The sequence below is a fragment of the Astatotilapia calliptera genome, chromosome 20 (genome assembly GCF_900246225.1).
Source record: "Astatotilapia calliptera chromosome 20, fAstCal1.2, whole genome shotgun sequence".
Taxonomy (NCBI): domain Eukaryota; kingdom Metazoa; phylum Chordata; class Actinopteri; order Cichliformes; family Cichlidae; genus Astatotilapia; species Astatotilapia calliptera.
In genome coordinates this window covers 27,522,377-27,542,122 of record NC_039321.1, presented here as the reverse complement: position 1 = coordinate 27,542,122, position 19,746 = coordinate 27,522,377, and the positions used below count along the sequence as shown (strand labels likewise).

General features: G+C 39.3%; 1 protein-coding gene across 4 annotated transcripts in view; it reads left to right on the top strand.

Moving 5' to 3' along the window:
* The window catches only part of slc16a4 (solute carrier family 16 member 4), a 29,638-nt gene that overhangs the window by 3,990 nt on the left and 5,902 nt on the right, over window positions 1–19,746 (top strand). For 2 of the 4 annotated variants that reach the window (XM_026154256.1, XM_026154254.1), the window contains 7 exons: window positions 1,342–1,479; window positions 9,736–9,868; window positions 10,005–10,137; window positions 10,320–10,463; window positions 10,630–10,791; window positions 10,890–11,540; window positions 18,190–18,401. In XM_026154256.1, the coding sequence (XP_026010041.1) occupies window positions 9,752–9,868; window positions 10,005–10,137; window positions 10,320–10,463; window positions 10,630–10,791; window positions 10,890–11,540; window positions 18,190–18,401 (1,419 nt within the window). In that variant the 5' untranslated portion in view covers window positions 1,342–1,479; window positions 9,736–9,751. Of the gene's footprint in view, window positions 1–965; window positions 1,075–1,341; window positions 1,480–7,154; window positions 7,606–9,735; window positions 9,869–10,004; window positions 10,138–10,319; window positions 10,464–10,629; window positions 10,792–10,889; window positions 11,541–18,189; window positions 18,402–19,746 lie in introns of those variants that run through there. The other 2 variants (XM_026154255.1, XM_026154258.1) reach the window with 2 other exon arrangements.

Genomic DNA, 19,746 nt, shown 5'->3' with positions numbered 1-19,746 from the left:
GGAACTTTAGAACCTTGGTCAAGAATGAAAAGTTTGGTTAAGTTTTTTGAGAAACAGGTTTTTAGTTTTTTGATGTATTATCAAAACAATTCCTCTCGTCTCTGACAGAAGAGAGGAAAGCGCTCCAGTTCAGCAAGTTTTAAATGAAGGCACTATTAAAGAAGCCAGCTGTTGTTTTTCCCACACTTGATGTGCCTTTAACTGATTAATAAATGGTAGTTTATGTGTAGTTATAAGTAACATACCTCCTCCTTTTAAGACATTTGCCCTTTTTAACATGAATTCTGCGCTAACCTGCTTTTCATTTATACTCCATCCCTCTTTCATTATGGCCTACATATGGAGCTCGGTGCTACCCAGTTCAATAGAAACATCCTTTGATTTTTTTTTTAATCAAAATCTTTATTTTTTTAGAGTACTTTTTGGATTCAGTTGATTTTGGATCTTGTGGTCAAATGAAACCCATTTTACAGGCTCTATCTGACAGTAGGAATGCAGCACAGGGAGATCATTTCACCAATTTCAAATCATGGTACTATAAATATTACAGTGATAGAGTATGTTCTCAAACTATCCTGTTTTTCAGACTCCTACCCAATCAAATGTTTTGCCATATGTGAGTAAAGTGTGTTACTATTTTGGAAGTGTGATCTTTGTTTGACCCACTTTTTGTACAATTGCTGCACCGTGAAGCTGATTTTCCTGTATTAGCCCTAAGGCTTTAGACACAGCCCACTTAAGTAAGAAACTTATTATTCGCTGTTTAGCCTGTAGCTATTCACCACAAACTACACATAGTTAACTCTAGTCTTACAGAGCTTTATATGTCTCTTTCAGTCATAGTTTTTGTCAAAATGCTGACATGCATGACTTTAAAAGGACCACGTAACCTCCGTTTCACAATTTTCTTAAAAACCTGTTAAACAAGATAGGCTACCTGTTTTTTTTTTTTTTTTAAGCACAAACTCCTCTGTAGGTGTTTACACTTCTCTCAAAGTCATAGTTTAGAATTCAACAGCACAGGAACACATGGATAACTTGATTTAGACTTTTTTGTAGCTCGGGATGAGAAAGGTAAGACACTTCTCTGGGTGAAATAGACACATTTATTTATTTATTTTACCTTGTTCTAGATCTATCACTACATCTTGATGGGTCTTCTTTACGACTGATGAACAATAATGCAACTAGTTTGCTTGTATTCTAATGTAATGGATTTCCCTACAGGCTCTGTGGTTTTATTTATCTTTCTTCTTTCTAAATGGTGCCTCATTGACAGGTGCTAAAACATATGCTTCAACACAATGATTTCTTCTGTTTTTATTTCACTTATATTTGTAGGTTATGAAGCTGATCTTGGTGCAGCTGTAGTTCCAAGTGCCCTTCAATCATTCTGAGGGTGGTACTCAGAAACTAGGACTTCTGAGATTTATCTTCACCTACAGTGCCTTCAGGGCTTCTACCTACAAAACATAACAGGTAAGCTCTACTAAAGGAAGATTTTCATCTGAATAAGAAATCGATTTAAACATCTTAAAATGTAATTCGAATTAAATAGTCATTCACAGCAGGTGAAAAGAGAACTGTTACTCTGCAGGATGGTGGAACAATAATGGAATAATAATTATATTCTGTCTCCATTTCAGTTATTATGCATATATAATTAGTGGAGCTTTGATTTTTTTTTCTTTTTTGTATAACGTTGATGCTTTTTGAATATTCTTTTTCTGCAACCTCTGAATATAAGACCTCACTGAAGAGATCTGATATCTGCAAAGGTTTCCTTGATCTCTTTAGTGCCATGTGTTTCTAGAACTAGTGTGTGTGAGTGTGTGTGTGTGTGGGGGGGGGGGGGGGGGGCAGTATTGGGGTCACAGAAAATGCTATTAAGAGGATACACAACTTTCTGTTAGAGTCTGACATAATTTCTAGAGACAGACAGTCTTTGAGTTTACTGTGCACAAGTCCAAAAGACAAGAACTTGTATGAGTTGGGAGTTTGAAAACCACAGTGCCTGGTTTTTTTTGGTGCCATCAGAACTTCAGCTCAAGCTGGAAGAAATTTATACTGTTATGCTATAGGAACCTCCTGATTCGAACCCTCCAGCTGCTAAAGTCTCATATTACTCTTAGCACGTGGTTCTAAAACCATGAGCCGGGCCCCATAAGTGGGGTGCAGAGCTACATCAATTGGGACACAAATAACCAGGTGAAAGATTTTGTGGGTGTTATTCTAATGATATTTTTAACACTAATAATTTTTTTTAAGTGTGTTAATGGAGCACTTTTTTTTTTGTTATTTTTTAAAATTTGACACAACATTTTTGGGAAACTCTACCTGAAGCAGAAAACTCAAGCCTCTGTGGGCAAGAAGTTCCAACCAGAGCAGAATAAACCTGCATGTATGATTCTAAAATAATGAAACATATCACATTTTAAGATGTGTACTTAATTAATCTGTTTCTCACCTCTCCTTCAAACTGTATTTGGCTTTCCTCGGGTTTGGATCCAGTAGCGGCCAAACCAGGCTGCTTTTATAATCAAGATCCCGAAGTAATGTGCCAACTGCAGTACAAAGGAGGGGCACATTTGGGAAAGTGTTGGGTGATGTGTTGATTTTAAACAGTCTGAGATTATGTTCATTAATATGCTTTTTGTTAAACACTGTTTACCTATTTACAGTTTTCTTTTGGATAACAGATGAAACACAGTTATGAAATATTTCCTGGAGTGAACTTGAGGATACATAGAGACGAGTTTAGCTTCTTGTAAGGGTCAGACAATGGTGTCAAACAGTGGCTGTACTTCAGGGGCCGCCCTGAAATGAAGTTGTTTTTGTCTTTTGTTATATTTAGTTGGCAATTTGTCATATTTAACTTCATAAGTTATTTTCTTTTTTCTCTAGTTTGGGTTGTTTTTCTTAGCCTGAGTTTATCTGCAGGTTTCGACAAACTGACCTGCAGGCTGCACTAGTCCACTTCTGTAAAGGAAAAGGAGAAATAAATAGAAACTTAGAATGCTGAAGAGTTAAAAGACCTTTTATTTTTGCCGTCATTTCTAAGCAAGGTATTAATAGAGAAAAAAATGTCAATACTCAAAATCAAGTGCTGTCTAGATTGCAAATTGGAAATGCAAACTCTTGAATGCGATTGCCTTTTTTGCATTTTCATCTCAAATAAGGTTAGTCCAGTCACCAGTGATTGCCATTGTCCTGTTCACAGTATAAAAAAATTTAGTCCAATTCATAAACCAGAAATATTATCCCACAGATCAGGTTGCCATAGATACTGCATAGTGGAGAAAAGAAACTGCTGAAATGAGTTAATTGAGCACAAAAGGGGGTTAAGTGTCTCCCCTGTACTCCAAAACATTTGTCTTTAGAATCAGGTGAATTAAAGTTGACACATTCTTCCATTAGATCCCTGAAGACCCCATACCTCTTCTCAGAAGTTCATCCTGGTAGTAAAGGAAATAAAGCACGTCATTTTATTTATTCAATTAGCTCTCCCTTCAGAATGAACAAAATGTGTCTCTAGTGAGCACTAAACTGGTCTAATAGGTGTACTGTCATGGTTGGATAATTTGCATAAAGGCCTTTGGATATTTTTAATATTCTATACTTCAGAGTTTGAATTATCTCACTGGTTTAGACCCCTGTTTAGGCTAATTGTAACCAGCTAAACTTAAAGCAGAGTGCTTGAGTGTGTTCAAGACACGGTGACTTAACATTAATGTTGGATCTTTGAATTTTGATTTTATAGCTCCAGTTTGCTCTCAGGTTAGAGAGAGGCTTGCATGCTGAGTTAGCATGAAAACTTTGTTATTGCCTCACAACAACAATAGCTGGCTGATAATAAGTGGGTTTATTTTGAATAGTACAAAGCCAGGCTAGGTGTGTCTGCCTGATTTGACCTTAAAAGGTGCTCTAGGACTCGACTCAGCTGTTACTCTGTGAAAGGTTTCACAAACAAGGTCATGTTATGCAATGTGGAGGTTACATGCAAATATTTATGGTGATTTGCCAGTCAGGAAGCGGGAGACTGTAATTCGGTATATATGAATGTGCTGAATTGTTAGATGGATGTCATAAATACTGGATTTGCCATACTTAAAAAATATAATTGCAATATAATTGCAAGTGTTTCATGGGAAAGTGCACAAGTTTGCTCAGTGTGGATGCCATGTAAAGTCTTGCACTCAGTGGGTGGAGCTGCAAAATATTTGTTCTCATTGTGTTTTGGTGGGCAGTAGTTTCATTGATAGCAGTATGAAGGAAATGTAGGTGCGGAACAGGTTTTGGAGAACATTACACACACAGTAACCTCAATGAAATGCAGTATTAGACCAGATGCACATATGAAGTCTTGCAAAGAGAAGGTTTGCATGAAAGATCTGCGGCAACACAGTGTGAACACCACACTACAAAGTGCTGGACTCCAGTCCCCTGTCGCTCAAACCCTGAAACTCGGCACATTCACAAACATGCGCTCAAGCACTCTCTAAGGACAACTTGTTAACCGCACATAGGGGGAAATACTTTTCTTGCACTACACTGGCCCAATTCATTCCCATTTAATCCGCTCTGTGTGCTCTCTCTCTCTAGTTTGGGCCTGGCTTTTTATACATTTCTAAGTCAGACTGAGTTAGCAATGCTGGCTACAAAAGACTTAGGGTAAACAGGTGGTTAGGACTGCTCTCTGACAGCAAACAGTTTCGAATAACTGCCTTTATGTCAGTAGTAACCGATAGTTATAGACTGCTGTTGTGCCATTTGTTTAAATGCAGCAAAGGTTTAAAGTTGTTGTGATGCTCATATGGTTCAACTGGTTTTGGGTGGTCCTTTGAAGCTGTTGGTTTTTAGTAAACCAAGCGGGGAACAGCTGTGAACACCAAACACAGCTTCACCTACTGTTAACTTTAAAAAAAAAAAAAGTCAAACATGGATTTTGTTCATTAGTTGTTCATAACATTATTAATCTCATATGCTTCTTTACCATATAAACTTGTGTGCTCTGTAGGTTTTATCCAGCAATGCAGTGTTAAATGACAGGTTTACAGATCAGGTCAGACAGAAGTCTACATGGGCTAAGATGTTCAGACACAACATCGTGTTTTGTAGTGAGAGTAGGGAACAGGTGGAAGAGAGTGTTGAGAGGTGGAGGTATGCAATGGAGAGAAGAGGAATGAAGGTCAGTAGAAGCAAAACAGCTGTGTGTGACTGAGAGAGAAGGGTGTAACAGGAAAACTGCAAGGAGTGGGGGTGGTGAGGGTAGATACCTTTAAATACCTGGGTTCAACCATTCAAAACAATAGACAGTTCAGAAGGGAGCACAGGCAGGGTAGAGTGGCTGGAGACGAATATCAAGACTTTTTACAGAAGTGACTAGAATGGACAGGGTAAACATGAGTATGTCAGAGGGACAGCTCAGTTTGGAGACAAAGTTAGAGAAGCAAGGCTGAAATGGTTTGGACATGTGTCGAGCAGAGGTAGCGGATATATCAGTCACAGGATGCTGAAAATGGAGCCTGATTAAAGAAGAGGATCTCAAAGAAGATTGGTGGATACTTGACTCCCACAATAAAAAGTTTGGAAACTTGAAATACGAGTGTTAGGTCCCCTTTGACTCAGCTGCTACATCCATCCATCCGTTTTCTTAAGCCAGTGTAATTTAGGGTTACCCGCTACATGACAAAACTTGATGGAACATCTGTGTCAATACAATATAATTCATATTAGAATTCATCATATTGTAGTTATCATAGAAACATCAGTAACTTGGTTACTCACTAGCAAACGAATCATCTGAACAGCTTTAAAAAAAAAAGTAAGGTTATTGGAGAGTCAGCTGCATGTGCGGTGCCCTATCTGTCTGTAGTCACCACTCAACATCAGCTCTTTACTGCAGTGTGAGAAATGCTCATTAAGAATGTATGGGATGCATCAGGCAACAGTGGCAGTGTTGAGGAGCAATGACTTTGGCTTCTGTCCAGCCGGTGCAGCTGCCTTGTTAGCCTGAGCCAAAACCCATCTGTGGTCAGTATGGAATCACTTTAGAGTTGCATTGTTTAGACTTTAGGATAGCTCTGTTCAAATATTGTCTTTACATTGCACACTGGAATCCTGCTTTCACGTCCTCTTTTTCAGAGCTACGTGAAAGACAGTTCTGCCCTGTGTTAGACTGTCCGGTACCCCTGGCACAGGACAGGCAGTTACAGCTAATACTTTGGTAAACTTGGAGTTTGCCCCGTGGTTTTACAGCTTTGCTCGTTTCTTGAAGTACCGTCTTCTTATACACATATTATCTCTTTCTGCAGAACTTACGATTAATATTTAAAGTCACAATCCTTTATTCTGCAGATACAGCAGAACCGAATGGCTTACTTATTTATTAAACCTTCATCGACAGCGTATATATCTCTGGTCACAAATACGAGGCAATCTTATGTAACTGACTGTCAAACACTGAGCAGGGACGCGTTAGTATTTTATTGGGATAATTTACCATCATGTATTCTGCTGCAATCACAATGGACAGGGGGCTTTATAGTGTAAAACTTGCAACAGTTGCTGAGATATAATAACAGTTATGTTAACGAATGAATATTGATTTATTGTAACACACAGTTATTATAACTTTCTGAAGATAGCGCTTTTCAAGGCACCCAAAGCACTTTACAATGCCACTATTCATTCACTCTCACACACTGGTGAAGGCAGCTACAGTTGTAGCCCTGGGGCAGACTGACAGAAGTGAGGCTGCCATATTGCACCTACTGGCCAACACCAGTAGGCGGGAGGGTAAAGTGTCTTGCCCAAGAACACAACAACCAGGACAGAGAGCCCGGGGATCGAACTGGCGACCTTCTGGTTACAGATCCGCTTCCCAACCCCCTGAGCCACTGTCGCCCCAAGATGAGGTAAATTGTGATTTAACCCTTCAGTAAGATCCTAAATGCATGTCTTTGCCAACTTATGAGGTAGTTGTTTGGCACCTCGCTGCACGTTTCCATTGGCTGTGATGATTCAAAGCTTTTAAAAATGAACACGCCATATGATACATTTGGTGAGGTCTAAAAGGTCTTCGTGTAAAGGATAGCTTTGCCGATTATGGTAAGGACTGCAAAAAATAAAGGAGCTTTTGAACAAACATGTAAAACTTTTCAAAAAATCCAATTTGCTTGAGAATCATGGATTGCTTTGAATCCAGGCTGATCCAAGAGATCACCGCAACTCTTGTTTGAAAATTGGGCATATCGTTCAGAAGTTAGGCGCAAATCCAACTTCAGCCCATTAGTGGTGCTAGAGTGCCCAAGGCCCAGACATGAAACTTTGTAAAAACAATCAAGGGACTGACCCCAGTCAGCTCCAGCTGCTGCCATATTCTTCCATGGCAGAAGAAAAACAGAAGAAACATTTTGGGGGTACCTAAGCGCTTTTATTGTTTGGTTGCTAAATAACATGTGTGGCTGTCAAAGCTATGGGTGGATCTATGGGTGGAGATGGCAACTGTAAAGATATGAAGTTTATCAGTCAAGGAGTGTCTAGAGCGCAGTTTGGAGAGGAAGCTATCACAGTTTCTCCACACCAGTAAAACAACAGTTACAGGTAAAAGAGGATGTTAAGGATAAACCATCACTACGAAAGCTAAAATGCACATCCTTCTGTGTCTTGGATCTCAACACAGATGCTTAACTTTAAACGAGTTTCTAAACTTACAGCTGAGTTTGTTTACTGCTGTCTGCATTGTTGTTGAGATGCATTAATCTGTGCTGCTGTTTGCCCTTGTGTTTTATCGCTGACCCTGGCACAGCCTGCATTCAGCTGCTGACTCAGTTTGTCATTATTCCTTATTGTGAGAAAGTTTTCATTTGGTTTATTTAAACTTAACTCTATCTAGCTGTTACCTTTTCACCTAAAATCACTTTTGCCTTTTTTTTGCCTCCATGGATGAATTTTTTTGTCTTGTATTTTCAAATAAGGGTGATTATATATATATATATATATTTGCTAATACAAGTCAGCGTATTTGAAAACATGTTCCAACAAGGGCCCGAAGTAATTCAAGGTCACATGTTGCCCGTTGGGAGTCAAACTGCAGTGAAGCTGGCTCACAAAAGAGCAAGTCATTTCTGAATCTGTTAACAACAGAGGCATGGGTTCATTTGAAATAAGCCAAAGTCTTACAGCTTAAGTCTTAACTTGTTTAGTTACACATAGACCACATAGACACACACACAATACGTGTGTGTGTCTATGTGTCTATTGTGCTACACGTATTGTGCTACGTGTAGCACAATACGTTAAAAATCATTTCATTATTAAACCACTCACTAATCCATTATTATCCTCTTTCACCTCTTCTGGTATCGGCCAGTGAGGACATCACTACTAGTATAAGTTCATTTTATTTTAATGCTGCATTTCTGTTTTACATTTCTACTTAATTACCAGGTTATCATGTGCATCCCTTTGAATTCAAACAGGGAAGAAAAGTCAGTTCTGTTTAAGCTACAAGCCAAAAACGATAGTTTGACAAATGTTTTTTTTAACAAATAACTCTCTCACTGAGCTAACGTAGCCAATCCCTCCACATGTTTGTACTCTCTGCTCATATTACCTTTATATTAAATCATTTTTTGCTTTTTAAAGAACTTATTTTAACAGTGCATGCAACAACAAACAAATCCTCCCCAACAAAAAAGCCAAATTGCATTATCTTTCTTCATGTCAATATACGGGCCGCAAGTAGGGGTGATGTGGTCCACAAGTGGCCCCCAGGCCAAGTTTGAGACCCCTGCTTTAGAATGTGTAGTTTAAAATTGTTGAAATGTTGCTTTGTAGCTGTAGGTTTACTTTGCTGCTGGTTTAAGACAACTACTTCTCTTTTAGCTGCCCAACCCAACGAACCATTTTTTATTACATAACAAAGACAAGAAATCATCTACCAGGTACACACAGGACACAGTGTTAGTTCTAACAGGGACTTAGAAGATGCTGCAGTCAATAATCAACACTTACACATTACACATTGGTAGAGACAATATCTCAGCAGTGTTAGCATTATATCCAGTCCAATAGCTGAATAGGGTGCAAAAGAGATGTTACCAGGTCTAGTAGTACTGAGGTCACCCCACTTCACAGCTCAATGAAATGAAAAAGTAATAGAGTATTACTCTTGAATATATCTGTCTGTGTGGGTTCTCTCTGTGTACTCCCGTTTCCTCCCACAGTCCAAAGACATGCAGTTAGTGGGGTTATGTTAAATGGTAATTCTAAATGTGAAATTGCCCATAAGTGTGAATGTGAGTGTGAATGGTTGTCTGTCTCTCTATGGTAGCCCTGTGACAGACTGGAGACCTGTCCTGGGTGTACCACGCCTCTCGCCCTATGGTACCTGGGATGGGCTCCATCCCTCCCATGATGCTGAATTGGATAAGCAGAAGGAAATGGATGGATGTTTTATGTCAGTATCATATATAATATCAGACTTTACTTTTATTGATTCGAAATGATTTAACGTTTTGGCTTGTGGGTTTCTGTAAAGTTAAATCAAAAAGCAGAAAGTCACAGTTTTATTTCGAACATTGTTGTTCTATTGTTTTATTTTTTCATGTCTGTTTGTCTTTACTTGAAAAAACTCTGAAAGGCTTCTTGGTCTTATGCTGAATATAACTTCTGATATGATATCCTTTTTCTGCAGCTTTGAGGTGATTGATTTTATCTTTCTTCTCCAAGTGAAACCAGGGCCATAATGAACCTGTTCAGGAAGGATGCCATGACCTCGAAGAAGGACAAAGAGAAAGAGATCCAGTATGAGGACCCTCCAGATGGGGGCTGGGGCTGGATGGTCGTGCTACATTGCTTCCTGGTATGCGTACCTCTGTTCTCTATAATCTCCTTTTTTTCCCCACTGAACCATTTATTTATATATAATTAACTGGAAAGTTTCTCTCAGAGAAAATATATCTGTCATTATCTGTATATTCTCATTCGTGTCTGTGCAGGTAAATGTCCTCGTTATGGGCACCCTAAAGAGCTTTGGGATCTTCTTTGTGGCGTTCCAAGATGAGTTTGGTGGCTCAGCAGAAAGTATCAGCTGGATCGGTTCCATCATGTCAAGTCTGCGTCTGTCTGGAGGTTCAAACTAAAAAAAAATCTTTTCCTTCTATTGCATCACATCTTTATCGTCATTTTCCACAGTTTTATTTTCTTGTGACTTACTGTCTCTCCTTCACAAAATGTATTTAATAGCCTTTTGTGGTCTGTATGTCTGCATTTAGCTTTTTGTCGTTGTGTTTCGTCTCCTCTCACTTCTGTAGCGCCCCTCGCCTCTGTGGCATGTGCCAAGGTGGGAGCCAGAGTGACCTCGATCACCGGTGCAGTGCTGGTTAGCGGAGGCTTCCTGTTGAGTATATTCGCCAACAGCGTGGTATTCCTCTACATCAGCATGGGCGTGATAGTTGGTGAGTTTAACTAATTGCTAAACAGTAAAGTACCTTAATGTTGCTGTTTCCACACGAACTCTAGTAACAAGACGACTTCTGTGTCGTGTTATTAATTCGTAAAACCAACCTGTGTGTCCCCGTGACTGACGCAATGTCAGATAATAACATTGTTTGCTCCTCTCAGGAATGGGGTTTGCACTACTGTATCAGGCCTTCTCAGTGGTCACAGCACTGTACTTCAGAAAAAGGTTAGCAACAGCATATGCTATTGGACGCTCTGGTATGGGTTTGACCTTTGCTCTCGCTCCCTTCACTCAGCTGCTTTTGGACCGGTATGCTTGGCAAGGTAAGAAGGAGAAATTTTGTGCCTAAGTGTAGAAATACAGGCCATGGAGTGATCTAAAAGTGATGTTTTAGATCCTAAACTCTCACTGTCATGTTTAGGAGCCATGTTGATTCTCAGTGGTCTCATGCTGAATCTGGTGGCCTCTGGCATGCTGCTGCGACCCATCAATGTAAAGCCACCTGTTTCAAACCCTACCTCCTCTGCCATCCAAAAGAGTCCTGCTGTTTCTCTCAAGAGCTCCTCAGAGAAGGAGTACTCCAAGAACTGTTTGAATGGGTCCACTCACGTTTCCAATGGCGTCTCCAAATCAGACTGTCTTCAATCCCCTCCTCCCTCTCATAGGGACACCGTGAACGTGGGGGGGCAATGTACTCAGGGACTCCAGGACCAGTCAGTGAACCCTGAACTGACCAGACTGGTCCTGAATGGAGTAAATGGCCATGAGCCCCATCATGACCTGGGTCAGTGTAAACCCACAACTCCAGATTGCTCAGCGGAGCTCAATGGCAGTATGAATGGGTCCACGATTGTTGGATTTTCCTCACATGCAAGCTCGCCAAGTGAGGTGACTGTCACAAAAGCCAAAGTACTGGATTTCTCTTTGCTGAAGGACCCTTTCTTTTGCATATACACTTGGTCTTTGGTCTTCAGTCAGCTTGCCTACTTTATTCCCTATTTCCACCTGTCTGCCCGAGCCAGAACCCTGGACATTGATGCCATGGATGCTTCCTTTATCATCTCTGTCGCAGGTAAGGTTTATGTTGGCTAATAGATTCTCTGTGTTACTGCAATCAGCGTTTAATGAGTAGTGTGATATTTTGGAAAATAGAACTCTCTTGTTTTTTTTTTTTCGTCTGTGCTGTAAATAATTAGCTAGAGCAATACAGCTTATGGCCTGCATGTGGTCTGCAGTCATGGTGAGAAGTTTGGGCAGTGGGACAAATTTTGTTTTTATACACTTTTCTGCTTCCTTTGTTTTTGCTTCCTTACATGTTTCTGTGATGTAGTGAAGAACAATTACAAAGATTTGATAAGTTTCAAAAACATTTATTTGAAAATACATTTTTAAAAATATTTTAGCAATAGTATATAATATAAAATTAATATAAAATTAAATTATTATGAAAACACAATTTAAATAAATACAAGCCATCTAAAGTCATCTATAAAGTTTATCAAAAGCTACAAATATTATAGGGTTTCTGGGGTCCAAGCCTTTTTAACATCACTGTTGAATTAAAGATATAAAAGCAGACAGTCACTTGCAGATTACAAGATCACATCTGTAATCTACAGCCAGTGGCCCCCTTTTTAAAGAAGAGTCATCAATATCAAGCTTGTTTCCAACTTAATGAGAAATATTTATGTGTAACTTTTTACCAAAAATGACTGTTTCTAATCCACTTAACTCTTGTACCAATGAGAGAAACATTTGCAAGCGTCAGTTAATTTGCAACACTGTTGCACTGTTGCATGACTTCTAACTCGTTTAAGCTGGATCAATGTGGAATCTTATTGTCTGGTTGTCTTCTGGAAACAACTGGCAGTATTTCAGGGCGTTCCAGAGTGTAGTTACAATATCTAAGCTACGCTGGCCATGTTTCAAAAGCATTTAAAACAAAACAAATAAAATTGCTGATAGTTTTGAGGTGGCTTTTCGGGAAAGGTTTCCCTTCTGTTGTTATCCACATGGATTTTAACGTACATGTGACCAGTGCCAGCTCAGCTGCTCTGTAGTACTCTGACTACAAAAAGAACTAAGAAAGCTTTGGTTTCCAAAAATGTTGCTATTTGCTTACAGGTTGTGCATGTTCATATGCAGAATCTCTGTATGTAGATTAAAGTAGAAGTGAATTTTTGGCTTGATTCTGCAGCACTAGAGTGCTCAGACATCCTTAAGTTTATGACAGTAAGAGTTGAAGTAGTTTCACAGATGTGACAAATTTAGAATTAAACAGCTATGTCTTATAAAAAATAACCTTTAGTAGTGACCTTGAAGTATAAAGATGAAGTTCCAGTTTAGTTTAGTTTTTTCAGACTGAGTCTGAGGAGGGATGCAAAAAAGTGTTCAGTCAACCTCTAGCCATTAATTATTTGTGAGCTGCTCAGACTCTGCAGTCTTATGTAATGGATGTTCTTACATAAAAGCTGAACTTTGGTCTACTGGCCAGGGTGGGTGGGTTCAGCAGTGTGCCACTGATGAGGCCACTCCATATGAACAGAGAACAGCATTAACATTATGCACACCATGCATGTAATTCTGTAGATTTATGAATAACTGAAAAGCTCCATGTGTGGTTGTTTTTAACCACTTTGTTTTATAATCTGTCCACTGATAATCAATAACTGTTAACCGATAGAGACTGTATTAATATTAATGAAAGGCATACTTTAGCTATAAATAATGACACATAGGTACATCTATTATTGATTGGTGTAGTAGTGATAAGGGGTTTGAGAGGAAAAGGGGGTATCAATAAATCAAACTTCTATTATATCACAGCTCTTATGTGATAGCACAACAAAAGTGCATTTGTTTGTTTGAATTAAAGCAAAACTTTTTGTGTACAATTTTTTTATTAGTGTCAAAATCATGCATTTTGTGCGTTCAGAAAAAAAGCCCATCTTTTTGGTTTTAAAATTGCCTGTAGCCAATCTGTGTCAGCATTAGTGGGTGGGAGAAAGGATCTCAGAATTAAATCACAGGACATCTAGAAAATGTGATGCTTGCAGCTTGCAGGCAATCACATTAAATGTAAATTTTCCATCCTTAATCAGTGAGCTGCTGTCACTGATAACCTAATTCGAAGTGTGACTATACTATAACAATAATGCAACAGCAGCATGTAGCCCAATAACAGTCACTCAGCTTTAATGAAATATCAGTGTTGTGTTTTTCCTGGATATTTTAAGTAAAAGTATAAATAATAATTGCTGAGCACATAGTTTAACAATAACTAAAGTGATGTAGCTTTGTGACTCATAAGGAGCTGCATAATATTATCACAGAACATTTTCTATCTAAAAGTTTTTTATCTTGGCTCAAACTTTTTCACCATCTGCTTAAAGCCCTGCTCTTCCACCAGGTAACCACATCTGTAATTTCCATCTACTGTTTTCTCTTCGTGTCATATGGAGTGCAGCTAGCAAGTGGTCCAGTGACACTCACTAGTGCTGAGTGATACTGCAAATTTTGGTATTGATCCAGTATCAAGTAAATACAGGGTCAGTATTGCCAATATCGACACCGATTCTGATACTTTTAACCTATAAAGGCAGCTTATGTATGGGCTAGCAGTTCATAACTTCCCTTCAACTCAGTCATGTCACCTAAAAGTTAAACCTGTTTCTCCATCACCTGTTCAGCTCTGATGATTCAGTAAGGACATCTCCTGGTTTCATCTTCATGTTTCCCTCTCCCCAGATAACCAAACTGACATCATGACCAGCAGCTTTTACAGCTGTGGCTCCAGCAAACATCAGCTGATACTAGAAATTAATATTAAATAAATTCTAACAACAGCTGATCAAGCTTAAACGTGCTGCTGTTGTTTAGCTCAACATCCGCTGGTTTCCTCTTTCTGGCCCAAAGTGGGCGATAAACAAACACGAGAGAAAAGCCAATCAGCTGATCATTGATCAGTTTCACGATTGAATGAGAGAAGAAGAGGCAGTTGCAGCGTAAAGACAGAGAAAAACTCCAGCTTTGTGTCTTTTTCCATCCTAGCTGAAGTCCGGGACAAACTGTGTTCCTTTTCACCTCAATACGAAACGTGTAATATTTTCTCTGAATGCGGGACAATTCAGTTTTTTAGGGGACGGTTGGCAACTCTACTAACTAACCTTGTGAATAAAATAAAGTTCACTATCAGTAACATCATAGCACCCACCCAGCTGTAGAAACTCCGTCATGCTAGCTAGTACACAGTACAAGTTATTGTAACTGACGGTAAAAATTCAGCACAACAAAAATAAACTCCACCTAAACTTGGTTTATATCTGACCCAGATAGACTGCAGGTCATAACTTCTTACCTGAAGTTCAGTTCACCTGACACTCGGACCAGCGGCCGCTTCGGATCTCTGCTCCTCCTGCCTCCCCTCTCCCTCATCCACCTGGCCTCTTGTGGCAGCTCCGCCATAGCCACCACCAAACAACTGAGTTATTTTTACACATCTGCCAGCTTCTGGCCAATCCATCACCTTTCATTGTTTATACTGTTATAAAAAAAAAAAGTCATCGGCCCATAAAAACGAAAAATCACCATCAGCCCACTGGACAAATGCCCGGTATGCCCGATGGCCAGTTACTATAGTAACGTGGCATTACTATAGTATTGTTCTCCTCATATAACTTTTAAGTCTTGTCGCAATTTATATGGCGATCATTGTGGACGATATGATGTGGCACAGACCGAGGCAGTATTTGTATGGAACAGCAGCATTTGAACTGGAGTCAGACTCATGCAATTACAGAATATATGAAGATTAACTGTCTGTTGTTTCTTAAAGCTGTAAAGCCAGAGTATAATAGTCTGTGGGTTTACTCAGAAGAGCTTCCAGAAAGCAGCAAGACAGGTTCTTTTTTGTCAGCCACGTTTTTTCTGTCACTTTCTCTGCTCATGTGCTGTAATGGTGGAGAAAGCGAGACAAAGTTAAAGAGATGGGGTGCTGCTCACACCACAAAGCCACCATCCCAATGTCCCGCTGTCCCTCTTTCTCTGACCCAGTGCTTGTCATTGAGGCCCATTAACTTGGCTCGGTTAGAGAGGCCACTATCGTCCGGGTCAGTCTTTTCGTCAACCCTCAGTCACCAGCACTGGAACAAACCGGAGTCGCTAAGCAACAGCTAATGGAGTAAAGTTGTTGGCGTGTTGACAAGTGGGGCTCCCAGTTTTTTGTTGTTGTTGTTGTTGTTGTTTTGTTTGTTTGTTTTTTAATTTTGGAGCCCAGTCCTGAAGTAGCTGATACTTTGCAGAGGAGCTCTGAGGCAGAAGTGTGTGCAGAAGAAGAGACGAGACGAGAAGGAAGCAGTTTCATAGAAACTGGGAAAACCAACATGCCCCTCCCCCCCTCATGATCTGTTAATTCTCAGAGGCATTCACAAATGTCTGTACCTGGTAGTACTACTAACAGAACTGGTCAAAACCAGTGTACCACATGAACTTGGCATAAGGTGCTACTTGGTGAAGCCTAATTTAAATAGCAATGTGCTGAGTTTGAACAAGGACAGCTGCAAAGCTGAATCGACCTGCTGAGGCTAAAACACACAAACAAACTCACAACTTGTCAGTATGCAAGCAGGAGACACTGCAGGATATGTCTTGGATCACAAGAGGAGGACACATAAACAGTGAACAGCTGCCTCATGTCAATTTTCTAACCTCCATGGAGAATGCTGTCATATAAAGAAAGCACAGATGTTCGATGATGAAGCATTTTATAGTCTATTCTTTTACTAATTTACTGTTGTTACTTGACATCTGCATGTTAATGTAGATTAATGTAAGATTTATTCAAATTTGCTATGAAGAGCGACACTGTAAAACATAAAGTGGGAATTTAGACTACGTAAGCTCATATTCAGCAGGATTTTTATATCATGCATTGAAGTTGAGAGTTGCCTACAGCCTGCGGAGTTGTGCTGCAGAGGCTGTGCAAAGGATGGATAATTCTGAATCCGTACCGCACCAGTTTGTTTCATTGATTAATTGCTCAGCACTGCCTGCTTGTAGCTATTCCTGCGACGCTCAATACACCACTGCAGTTTCCACATCACCTATCGCATTCCAGTTGACCTCAGCAGAGCGCAGTCCATATCTGCCCAGTCATCATACCCAAGTAGAGCAAACAATCAGTCAGATGAGAAGAAATGCTTAATAGGTAGTTTGCTTATTGTTGCTGGTGTAATGCAGATGTTAACAGGTCGGTGTGTTGCCACCCACTGTGCCGGTTACACAGTATTCTTGTGTCAAGAGAACAGGAGCAACAGGGAAGTTAGGTTGGATAATAGTGACCTATTTTATTTAGTTCAGTTTCCTTCTCCTCACAGGCTTTCTTTACCCTTTCCTTACACATCATTTATCTGCACAGACAACCTTCACATTGAGAAATGTACTCACAGTTCCTCCTGGCGTTGTTTTCGTTAAGCACATAATAACTGCATCAACCTGTAATCCTAATTCTCAACACCAGAGTTAGCCTCGAACCAAGTTCTAAAGTAGTAGTTGATGGATTTAAATTTGAAATGTGAGATCTCAATTTCATGTTAATCCATCTAGTTGTTGTCAAGGTATTTTACTAAAAACACAACAACCTTATTGTGGGAATAGAAGAAAGATCAGGAGATACAGGGCTGTTCAAAACGTCATTTATTTATCTGAAAAAGTGTTGATAATGACCGATCATTAAATGGCTCAAAGTGTCAGTGTAACAGACTCGAGGATCATCTAGTTCTGCCTGGGCCCCTTCCTTTAGAAAGCTGAGCTTGTAGATGATTTAACACTAAAATGTTTCATAGATGTCGAAACAAACACACTTGAGGAATGCAGTCCAACCTGAAGCTGCTTCTTATAGCGTTAATACTGAAATTGCAATGAAATGTTGCATCATTTTTATGCAGCTGTTATGCATGTAAGTAACAGCTAGTGGAATATTTTTCATGTCTTTGTGCACTAGCCTGTATATAAAACTGGTGATCATTTGGTTTGTGGACTGTTACAATCCTGGTTTTTGGTCATGATCTTTTTGGTTTTTTTGTGGGATTTTTTGGCATCTTTGTTTTAAACTGAACATAATCATTTTAGAGAAGAATGTAGAGCTAGGAAGTTCCATCAGCTCACAGTCCTGCAAAACTAGCTAGATTAGTGCTTCACCTTGATATAAAATGAATTGAAAGCTTATTTAGTTAGCAAGACAGGAAGTAATGCACTTACAAAAAAACCTTAAAGGTTTTATTAGAACATTGGAAAAAAAAACATTAGTTACCTGAGAAGTGGCCACACCCGTATGTATGCAAGATTTGCATACTAGTTAAATGTGTAAATTGGCTGGAATTTTAATAAGGGTGCCTTGAGACTGAGTTGCTTTTAAAACTATCTTCAGCTGGATCTTTGTGAACCAGAGAAACTTCAATTCAATTCAATTTTATTTATATAGCGCCAAATCACAACAACAGTCGCCTCAAGGCGCGGTGAACTTCTGTGTTACCTTTATTTTACAACCACAACATTCTAAAATGTGAATCGTTTTATTCATCGTAACACTCTCTGCTGTAATGAATTCATCAGTATAAATGCACAGATCAAAAATGGCCCTACACACATTTATATCAAAATTTAAAGTCATATAAATATATATCTTTCTCATCCAGTTGTCTGTCCACCTTTGCCTGTTACAGGTATCACAGAGACCATCGCCCAGTTGGCCTCGGGCTGGGTGACAGACAGGAATCTTTTCCACAAGTACCATTTCCACAAAGCCTACCTGATCCTGTGTGGCTTGGTCAACCTGCTTTCCCCACTGGCAACTTCTTACATGCTGCTGATGGTCTACGCAGTCTTTTTCGCCATCTTCTGTGGTGGCTACATGGCTCTGCTGCTGCCTGTTTTGGTAAGTGGGATGCATGCATCTCTTTGGAAACAAACAACCTCAATTATCTGTTCCCCATGGTTTCAACACTTTATAAGTTTTTTTTGTAAATATATACAGTGTATATAATAAAATGAAATATATAAATACATAATTCAAAATACCATCCCTGGAATAGACGTGTCATTTAATATATGTTTAAGATGAAAAGGTTCAGTTGGTGCATGTGCAAATAATCAATTCTAGTGTCCTTTAGTCAGTGAACAACAGGTCAGTCTGCAAGGCTGTGCAGGTATACCATTTAAACACTAATGTCAGCATGCTGATATGACCACGGTGATAACAGCAATGCTAACAAGTGTATGTTTTTAAGTCTTGAGTATGAACAGAGCAAAATTGTCCAAAATACTCCAAAAACACTTGGAAATGACAGAACCAGAAAACTAAAATGTTAGTCAACCTCGATGAACAAGTCACGAGGTTTAGACAATGTTTCATCCATGCAATAGGATTAAAATTGTTGCTTTGTTACACCATGCAGGAAAAGATTTCTCAGTGTTTTTCTTTTTAAAAGAAAATGCATGAAAACTATTAATGGTGGTTAAATGCTACATATTCAGTGGTATCTTTGGAATGAAACGCAGGGTGCTCTCTTAGTGTTGTTTGACTTTTTACCAAACCTGCCGCTATCACCCTCACTATACTGTTAGTCTGTAGTTCATTCACCTTGCAAAGTCAGCAATATCAGATTTGTCTGGCAGTTTAAGGGCCATGTAAAGGTGAACTGGCTTAGTAATTAGATTATATCCCACATGGAAAGAAAAACTTTGAAGCAGGTGGTATGAGATGTTTCCTAACTGCTGTTATGGGTGGATCAACACATTAAGTCAGTGGGTATCCAGTGTCTTGTAGATATATCACCCCTCAAAACAAAAGCATGAGGACACACGTTTGACCTCACTTGCCAATGGTATGGTCTCAAAGGTCAGGATATATCTATGGGCTGAAGGGATGACGTCCGATTCGTCTTTTTTTTTAGAAAATCTGACTGGAAGAACCAACAGACAGTGACAAACAGATAAAACCAGCCTGCTGATGGAAATTACTTATTTTCCAGGCAAAGGTTTTCTAAGAAAGGAAGATCATAGCAGTAATCTGTAATTTATTGATTTATGAACTAAGAGTCTCTCCAACATAAAGTGCTTATGTGAAGAATGCTGTCACTATTAAACTGAGTGGTTTATCAGCGCAGCGGCGGGGACTATACAACAACTAAATGCAGCTAAAGCTTTTTTTTTTTTTAAGATCAATAATGTTTGAGGAGCAGAATCATGCTGGGTTATTACAGATATAAAGGCACAATGCG